The following is a 9,317-nucleotide window of genomic DNA, read 5'->3' as shown; positions in this document are numbered from 1 at the left end:
GGGTTTTTTTTGTCTTTAATCCATAATCATCAAAATTGAAACAAATAAAGGCTTGAAATATTTCACTTTGTGTGCAGTGAACTAATATAACATACAAGTTTCACTTTTTGAAACAAATTATTGAAATAAATGGACTTTTCCTCGATATTCTAATTTTTTGGCACATACCTGTAACTTTGCCGAGCCCCACCACTAGCTTGATGAAACCCTCTGAACTTGTGTGGATTTCTGTCGGCAAGTCCATTTTTATGCAGCTGTAGGTGTTTGCCTGCCATTACCCCATCGACCTGCCACCACGCTCCACTCTCTTACACTACACATTTCTTACCATCAGCTGATGAATCTCCTCCCTGCTGTTCCCCTCAGTATTTTGATGACTGCCTGCTCCACCTTGCTGGCTCTGGGCATGATGCCCCTTCTGATCTACCTCTACTGCCAGGGCTTTGCTAACCTGCACAACGTTGTGCCCTATGTTGACATCATCATAGCACTGGTCATGCTCCTCATACCCTCGGGTGTTGGCATCCTCATCAACTACTACAGGCCACAGTACGCCAAGTTAATCACAAAGGTTAGTTTACAGACATGAGGATCTGAAGGTCGGAGAAATAAACTGAAAAGCTGATAAATAAGTTTGAGAGAAAAAAAGTGTAAACATAATAATAATGATAATATGTGTGTGTATCCTTAACAGATGCATTGTTGACCTCTCTGTCAGTATCTTTTCATTTTTACCGTCTTTTGGCAACGTGTGTTGTTTCCAAGGGTTTTCCACCCTGACGGGAAACTGTTGGGAGGCATTATTCATAAATGTGGATGTGAAATGTCAGCACATAAAATATTCCCTCTCTGCCTGAGGTACCTGCCCTCCAGAGGCTGTGAGCACCCTCCTGTCTCTGAATTTGCTTGATATCCAATCTACTCGGTGAAGATCAAAACAGTTTTTCATCATATATGTCAGGAATGTTCTGAGGAGTGCCTTTGTGCAGTGGTTTTCTGTGCAGGTCTCCTTAGCTTCTGTTCAAAACAATTTGTGAATGCCATAAAGGCATATTGAGAAATAAAGGCAAACTCTGCATTGCTTCACAGTTCATGTTTGTTTCAATAGTTTGCACACTGATCAGAATCTGCGTGATTTGTTTCCAAGATTCTTTGGCAACTGTTTTCACCTGACAAGGCCATCGACAGACACGTTTGTTAAGCTGTGTCTATATGTGTATCCTAAAATGTGACACTTGTTCACACTAAAAACAGGTTGGCTTCCCATTTGTCGAAATAAATGTCATATTGTTAATGTAGTTTTGTGCTGATATATTACTTTGCTTATTTTTATTTTAAATGGACTTTAGATGAGACGAGCGAGTTGACTCACTGTTTGCTCTATTGATTGCTATGAATGATTACCAGGAAAGAAAGGGAGGAACAAATAAACCTTTACAGGGGAAAAGAAAAGAAAGGAAAAAAAGAAAAGCTGATAAATCAGTTAGCAGAATGACTCTACTCATAATGTCCCTGGTTCAAGTACAGCTTTGTTTCCTCTCTCTCTTGGCTTTTATCAACTATTTAATAAATACAAAAATACATAAATCTACAATTGAATATCGTTTTGGGAATATTGTGATCATTTAAGTAATAAAACAAGCAAAACATGTTATGGTTTATGGTAAAAGTAATAAATAATAATAATACCAAACAGAAGTCAGGTCTACAGTCTGCTTTGTTTCCTGCACTGCTGTTCTCAGATAGGACTCATTATCATGGGGATTTCTGTGGTGGTGGTCATCAGCCTCACCAGCATTGGAATCGGAGGCTCCATCCTGACCGTGTTGTCTCCTCCACTCATGGTCATCGCCGCTGTCATGCCCTTCATAGGCTACGCCTTTGGATACATCATCTCCTCACTCTTCAAACTCAACCAACCGTAAGTCAGGCAGGATAGGAGTTATCTGGGAGCCACTTTAAGGCACCATTTATAAAGGATTTATAAGATCTAACTGATGGCTTTATTATTGTTAACAAATTATCAATATTTATAGATCAGTTAATAGACAAAGGGCAACTTTTGTGTTGTCAGATTGTGGAAAATGTGTTCTTAACAACATCGCCATCAGTGATAACACAAACACTGATCTCCAGATCAGCCTTTACATTTTATTAACATTCATTTAGATTCACTTATGAGCGAGTCTGCCCACCTCCTTATCTACATACAAGGAGGCTGATGGTGAGAAGAACGTTACACTGATAGTGACATTTATAACTGCAGCCACCAGTTTCTTGCTAAAGAATTTAAGTGCTAGCAAAGTGTCAATTGGTGGAGGAAGATTGTCGCTATTAATAGCTTGAAACTGGTCAAGTAAATAGTATAAATGGTTCCTTTTCAGTCACTGGTGCGGATATTTGGTCAAATGTAAGCCCTGCCAGTCAACACTACACAATTAAATGTGCCCATAATGGGAGAGTATGGAAGCTCAGTATACCAGTTAAATGATGTTTACCCATTATTTGGTCCCACAGAGGAGGGCGCCAGGCCGTGCCATCATAAATCTTCAGAGTCCCACAGTAATCAACACTATTTCCCAGACTTAACCTGCCTGTAACACAAACCATCCCTGAACCCTACTCCTTGTTCTCACCCGCTGGATATGATGTCTTTCTTTATGTATTCATGACTTATGAGCGAGTCTGCCCACCTCCTTAGGGAGCGGAGGACTGTTGCCGTGGAAACAGGCTGCCAGAACATCCAGCTGTGCATCACCATCTTGAAGATAGGCTTTCCCCCAGCGGTGATGGGCCCCCTCTTCCTATTCCCCACAGTCTACGCGTCCTTCCAGCTGATGGAAGCGCTGGTGCTCATTGTGCTGCTCAGGTGTTACCAGAGGTTTACACAAAAGGAGAAAGGTGAGGCTGATGTGTTTCTAAGGGTTAAAACAGGTAAAATACAGAACAAAAAATAGAGTTCAGTTACATTACCCAGAAGCATTTATGTGATTAGTCGAGTAAAATAAAACTTGACCATTTCAATTATCAATCATTGAAGTACACGTCTGGTGATGTTCTGCTTTTCTTGTCCATGAACAAGGAACCGATGCTACTAACAGGTTTATTCCTCTGCCATAAGACCTGTTGTCCAAAAAATATTAAAAGCATATAAAGAAAACTGAAAATGGGACCTGTAGTTTATTCAGTCAGTTCCACATACACTGTCCAGCTGGTTGATCTTAATACAGGAAGACACTCTAATAATGCCTCCGATATGACTTTACTCACCTAATAATTCTCTACCTTTAATACGAACATGTACAATTGAGAAAGACAAAAGGTATTTGAAGGCTCTCTCCAAGTCAGGGCCCTGGCTATTCCCGTCAGTCCTTCACTGCTCTTTCCTGTCTAACCTACAGACATATACCAGCCTGCAACAACTGAAGACACCCTGAAGGAGCCTGATTCAACCCGGACAGAGCTCTGACGCTCACAAGATAAGATAAGATGCCTTTATTGTCATTGTATTCAGGATACAATGAAATTACAAGTGCTCATCACATCACTATCAGCTCTACTGGAAACAGAAAAGATGTGCCTGCCATTTTATACTAAGGCATTTTTGATATGGCGAGTATTTGCTTCAAGAATATCCTGAATTGTTGGTTGATAACTTGTAAATTTATTTGTAGGGTTTTCATTATAAAGTACAGGTGAACACAAAAATCATGATTTAGTTCAAATGCTTTTGAATCCACAATTTTCCTGTATCATACAAACATCTATCATTTTTCACTGAAAATAAAAATCCTTATGTACAAAAACATTGGATTTGCCAAACTCTTGTCTACGTGTTCATCTGAAGCACAGCCACAGTACCAACAGGTATTCCTGGAACTAGATTTATACACTTATGTAAAACAAAAGTCGGTACACAAATGCCTAAACCAAAAGAGAAACACTCATAACAATGCAAGAGTACCTGCAATCTGAAAGCAACGCACAAATTAAAGAGAATCTCATTCTCAAAAGGGCAGAGCATCTTTAACAGTCACTGCAAGAAACAGATTCATGAAATTACTTTAACGTATAGCTGTTTAACTCCTGGCACAATGTGCTCAACTGTACTGAAGTGTTCTCAGTACTGAAGCCGTCAGTGCCAGTTTAAATTTGAGCTTTAAGAACAAAAAACATTTTCAAATACTAAAAAGTTTTAATTTTGAGGGATGGACAGAAGGGTGAAAAGCTGTTGAAAACTCTCCTATCGAAAAGCAAAATTTCACAAAAAGTGGTCGTACAGCTTAGCAGAAGCATTCTAGCTAGCACTGCTGAAAAACAAGAGTCCCTGTTCAGTTTGGAGATTCAGTGTAGAGATGAACAACTTCACAGGTCAAATAAGATTTACTTGGTCTGTGAAAAGAAATGATAGAAGAGCAGCGTCAGGCCTGCATCCATGTAGAACAAAAGGAGGTGAAGAACCAAATGGGTGCAAACATAAGGGTCCATATCTGACAAGTAATGGGGTACAACATAAAAACATCCTAATCAGCTGTCTTCAATTCAAGTTAATTTAAACACCTAATAATGAAAATAAAACATCTGACTCAGCACTGATGCTGCCTGACAATGTATCTGTGTTTAATGTAAAAAAACAAAAAAAAAAAAAACAAAAAAAAAACAACTAAAACTTAAGGACAGTAAAGAAAATTTAGAAAGAAAAACCCAAAGCTGACACAAGGAAAACCCTGTCTTGGCTTCATGTGAGCTCCAGGCTGCTGTTTCTACTGTTGATTCCCCTTAAAATTCAACACAGCCTTTTAGCGCTGGCTGTCGGTAGAAGGTGAACGAGAGCGGGAACGGGAACGAGACCGGGACCGGGAGACAGATGCTCTCTGAGCAGGCAGAGGGGAGGGTGGCGTGGCAGACTTGCTCATCTTGGCAGAGCGTTTGGGAGGCTCCTTTGATTTGGGAGTCGGGGACGAAGCAGCACCAGCAGGAGAGCCGCTGCGGGAGCGGGAATGGGAACGATCGTGGGCCTTAGCGGGGCTGCGGGAGCGTCTCGGGGAGCGAGATGGAGAGCGACCACGAGAACGAGAGCGTGAGCGAGAGGAGCTCTCAGACCTGGATCGACTTCTTGACCTGAGAAAGAAAAGGAAAGTTAGTGAAGCAACGATTATTTAACTGATGTCTCTAATATGTGAACTACTTTTAGTGAATCCAGACAAGTCACCTCTTCTTGGCTGCTTCAATGAGTTTGATTTTCCTGCCATTGATTTCCTTTCCAGACAGTTTCTCAATGGCATTTTTCAGGTCACTGTAAGAGGCAAACTCAACAACCCTAGAAAAACCAGATAAAACATTATTAATCACAGCTTTAGTTGGACTTTTTGTCATGAACCGGGTGGTGATTTTTCCTTAAATGTCAGCTTGGTGGTGGACATAGTACACGATTCATACTGGAATATTCATTAGCCAGTTAATGGTCTTACCCTTCATTGAGCTTGGGCCGATGTGCGTCTGCGAATGTCACTTCTCCAGCTTGTCTCATGAAATCCTTCAGGTCCTACATATGCAAACATAAGTCAACTAAGGGAGAGGCTCTGGACACAAGCACAGACTGATTCACCCAAAAGAGAGATGGTTAGATTCTCTGAGAGGACTACACAGGCTAATATGCAGGTGACGAGGACGAGTCCAAGAACCTCAGAAGCTATTCAACCAGCCAGTCTTTCAACAACTTGTCTTTTCTAAAAAAGTACAAATCCTAGAACAAAGTATGCATCAGTTTAAATATCACCCACTTCTAAAAGGACAGGCTGGGTGTCTGCAACAGTTCTGAGATGCTTGGACCCACTGCTCATTACAACTACAGAGAGATGAACACCATCTGCTTGAAGTGAACTGCAGTGGCGCCGCCTGAGCAGCGTTTGGTACCAAGAGCCCCATTTTCCTTGGGAAGGAGGTCACAGGGCTCCGCACCGGGACCGCCCTTGTCTCGGCACCCCGCCTCAATAAAGAGAGTGAACAGGGTGGAAGAGAGGAAACTACTACCTGAGAGCGAAACCCTTTGGGGTGGGCAGCAGGCTCTCCAAGCCCACCATAACGGCAGATTATTTCCATGGGCACCTGGGAGGAATTCACACTCTCTCGCGATGTGCGGGAACACCAGAGGGGGGAAGGGAGGGGGGATATCGATCGATCGTAGCCCCTCAAATTAACGAACCATCGATCAATATGCCACCACCATCGACTCTCGCTCTTTCCTCTCCTTTCTCTCTGCCAACTCTCTGTTTCCTTTCTCTCGCTCTCAACCACACAGCAGGCGTTGCAAACGAGCGAAGTGGCCGCCAGTGCCTCTAGTGTGGAGCGAGCGCTCACATGACCAGCAGGCATCAACTAGGTGTAGGACAGACTGGCTGACACCACAGGCTCAACCCAGACAGAAGGACCCAGAAGGGGTTAACTCCACCATAAGCGAGCTCTTCCATATGACACAACAGTCAGGCTGGCAAATAAAGGGGTGGAGAATTGGTTAAAATTTGAATACAGGAACAAATTAACTGTTTTGTTGCTTTTACTGCTCTTTGATTTGTTACTTTACTGCATGAAATGCAGATAAATAAGAGCAATGGTTTTGAAGAAAAAAAAAAAAAAAAAAAAAAAAAAAAAAAAAAAAAAAAAAAAAAAAACAATTTGGGCTTATTCATATTAGATTATTGATAAATATTAGCGAGCCAAGTCTATTATTGATTTGATTTCAGATATAGAGTCCATTTTGTTTTATTAGCATAACCTTTAGAACTGTATGTGTATGTTGTTGGTGGCAGACTGTTGGAAGTAATAACATTTTGTTGCGTTTCAGCTTTCGAGGCTTGGTGTGCTTAAAAATGTGGCAATACTAACCTGCCAGCTGACACGAGAGGACAAATTCTCCACAATCAGCCGGTTCTCAGTGCGCATCGGAGGAGGGTTTCGACTGAAACAAAGAAACACGTTTTTAAAGGGGGAACATAAAATAGCAATGGGCTGCAATAATCTGACCTTTCAAAAGTGTTTAAACAAGCCATTTACACAATATATGTGTATATGGGCCTGTTCATTTTTAAAATGATATTAAAAACGATTTATCTACAAAAATAAAATAATTCACCTCCGACTGTTCTGGGAGCCGCGGCCATAGCGATCAGAGAAACGTCCTCCTCCACCACCGCTGCCACCTCTGCCACGGCCACCTCGCAGACGAACCCGGGCATGCTCAATGGTCACCCTGTGTTTATAAAGATTTTTTGTTTTTGGAAATCCACTTATCTTGGAAACCGACTGTGTTTAGTCACATTTAGCACAACAGAGATTCCTACCTTTCATTGCACAACTCTTTTCCATCAAGCTCATACACTGCATCTTCAGCATCCCTGGGGTCATCAAACTCCTTCAACAAAACAAACACACCACATTATTTACAACTTAACATTATTTTTCACTTTGTCAGTGAGTTATTAAGTATAGATTATAGGCCCAAAAACATTAAAACAACACTTTTAAGTTAAATACACACTGAAACAAGTCTAGGTAAACCATTAACAATTATTTTCTCATTTAATATTGTCTAAAAAATGTCTTTGGGGGTTAAAAAAAACAACTAAAAATGCCTTATAAAAATCTCCCAGAACACAAGGATGTCGTTTTTTTCCGACCAAAACACCAACATTATTCAGTTTGCTGCCAAGTACGAGAAAAGAAATAATTAAATTATCATATTTGAGAAGCGGGGCCTTCAAATACTTAGCATTATTTATGTAAAAATTACGAGGATTTGTTTATCAAAATAAATACAAATTGTTACTTAACTAATTATGTCTGAATACTGTCTTAATGTCTATGTGAGTGGGACCTTTTGCATAAAGAACAGTCAATGATTAAAATATGACGTTATAAAGTATTCTGTTGATGCAAAATGAAATATAAATTGCCATATTTGAATGAGTTTGTGATAGTCTGAGCATATTACAGTTATTGTGACCCAGTTCTATGTAGGACTCACCACAAACCCAAAGCCTCTCTTTAGGTCAATATCTCGGATGCGACCGTATCCTTTGAAGAACCTTTCCACGTCCTTCTCTCTGGCCGAGGGGCTCAATCGGCCGATAAAAATACGACATCCACTCATGTTGATGTTGTAGGTAGCGTTTCTACAGACAAGTATAAACAGATAAATTTAAAGTGAGGCCCTGACGACGTCGAAGTGCAACAAGCAAAATTAGCTAACTGTGAGGCCTAGCTACCAAATTTAATCGAGCCATGATTCTAGCTAATTTAAGCTAACGTTACTTTCACTCGACAGATAACACAAATTTGAACAAAACAGAACAGCATATTGAAATCATAGTGCATTTTACTCGCCATACACGTACCCTTAAGTCGTCCTCGTGGTGTGATTTTTTTTTTGCTGAATGTTCACAGTGATCACAAACAAAATGGCGCCTCTGCCGTTCAGGGGAGGAGTCCATAGGAGGAGCGTGACCAAATAACCCATGTGACCTATGACGGAGGCTGACACTGCAGAACACGAAAATACACGAAGTGCGGCGATACGGCTTCCGAATATGACGTCACCCCCCGCCCAATAATGTAGTTTTTATGTCTGACCATTAGGTGTCACTCAGACACAACAATACTGGCGCAACGAGGAAGAATATATCAATACGCTTGTTAGGACTGATAGAAGCACAAAATAAAAATGATACAACATTAAACCAAATTTCTGCCGAGAATCATCATGTTTAAATTATTTAAGCACACAAATTTTATTTGTTAAGAGGCAAATTAAAATATTTTATAAATTTAAAGTATTTTAATTTTATAAGTTTAAAATAAATGTTTTAATTTTACAATTTTATAAGTTTAAAGCCCCTCCTTGAACCGCCACCTTATTGTGGTGGAGGGGTTTGAGTACCCGAGTGATCCTAGGAGCTATGTTGTCGGGGGCTATATGTCCCTGGTAGGGTCTCCCAAGGCAAACAGGTCCTGGGTGACGGGTCAGACTAAAAGCGGTTCAAAAGCCCCTTATGATCAGACTAAGATCAAGTCCCGTGACGTCGCCCGGCATGGCGCAGCCAGGGCCCCACCCTGGAGCCAGGCCCGGGGTTGGGGCTCGAATGCGAGCGCCTGGTGGCCGGGCCTCCCCCCACGGGGCCCGGCCGGGCTTAGCCCGAACGAGTGACGTGGGGACGTCCTCCTGTGGGCTCACCACCTGCAGGAGGAGCTGTAAGGGGCCGGTGCATAGTGGATTGGGCAGCAGTCGAAGGCAGGGGCCCCGACGACCCGATCTCTGGACA

General features: G+C 41.6%; 2 protein-coding genes across 3 annotated transcripts in view; one reads left to right on the top strand and one right to left on the bottom strand.

Moving 5' to 3' along the window:
- Positions 1–3,479, top strand: part of slc10a1 (solute carrier family 10 member 1) — a 5,777-nt gene extending 2,298 nt beyond the window's left edge. The window contains exons 4-7 of the mRNA XM_020604054.1: positions 367–571; positions 1,743–1,921; positions 2,702–2,901; positions 3,402–3,479. Of these exons, the coding sequence (XP_020459710.1) occupies positions 367–571; positions 1,743–1,921; positions 2,702–2,901; positions 3,402–3,469 (652 nt within the window). The 3' untranslated portion in view covers positions 3,470–3,479. The remainder of the gene's footprint in view (positions 1–366; positions 572–1,742; positions 1,922–2,701; positions 2,902–3,401) is intronic.
- Position 3,480: 1 nt separating this feature from the next.
- On the bottom strand, positions 3,481–8,500 carry srsf5b (serine and arginine rich splicing factor 5b). Of its 2 annotated transcripts, XM_020604052.1 has the most exons (8): positions 8,394–8,500; positions 8,024–8,171; positions 7,341–7,411; positions 7,133–7,249; positions 6,886–6,958; positions 5,472–5,545; positions 5,213–5,320; positions 3,481–5,121 (listed from the first exon to the last, which is right to left on the bottom strand). In XM_020604052.1, the coding sequence occupies exons 2-8, from the start codon at positions 8,147–8,149 to the stop codon at positions 4,800–4,802; spliced, it is 891 nt and encodes a 296-aa protein (XP_020459708.1). In that variant the 5' UTR covers positions 8,150–8,171; positions 8,394–8,500; the 3' UTR covers positions 3,481–4,799. The 2 variants fall into 2 exon arrangements, with proteins under 2 accessions (XP_020459708.1, XP_020459709.1); XM_020604053.1 differs by lacking the exons at positions 6,886–6,958; positions 7,133–7,249; positions 7,341–7,411; positions 8,024–8,171; positions 8,394–8,500 and adding an exon at positions 6,034–6,631.
- Between the last annotated feature and the right edge of the window lie 817 nt (positions 8,501–9,317).

This window comes from Monopterus albus, unplaced genomic scaffold (genome assembly GCF_001952655.1).
Source record: "Monopterus albus unplaced genomic scaffold, M_albus_1.0 scaffold63.1, whole genome shotgun sequence".
NCBI classification, from domain to species: domain Eukaryota; kingdom Metazoa; phylum Chordata; class Actinopteri; order Synbranchiformes; family Synbranchidae; genus Monopterus; species Monopterus albus.
Note: the sequence above shows the minus strand (reverse complement) of the source record. Positions and strands in the feature narration are given on the sequence as shown.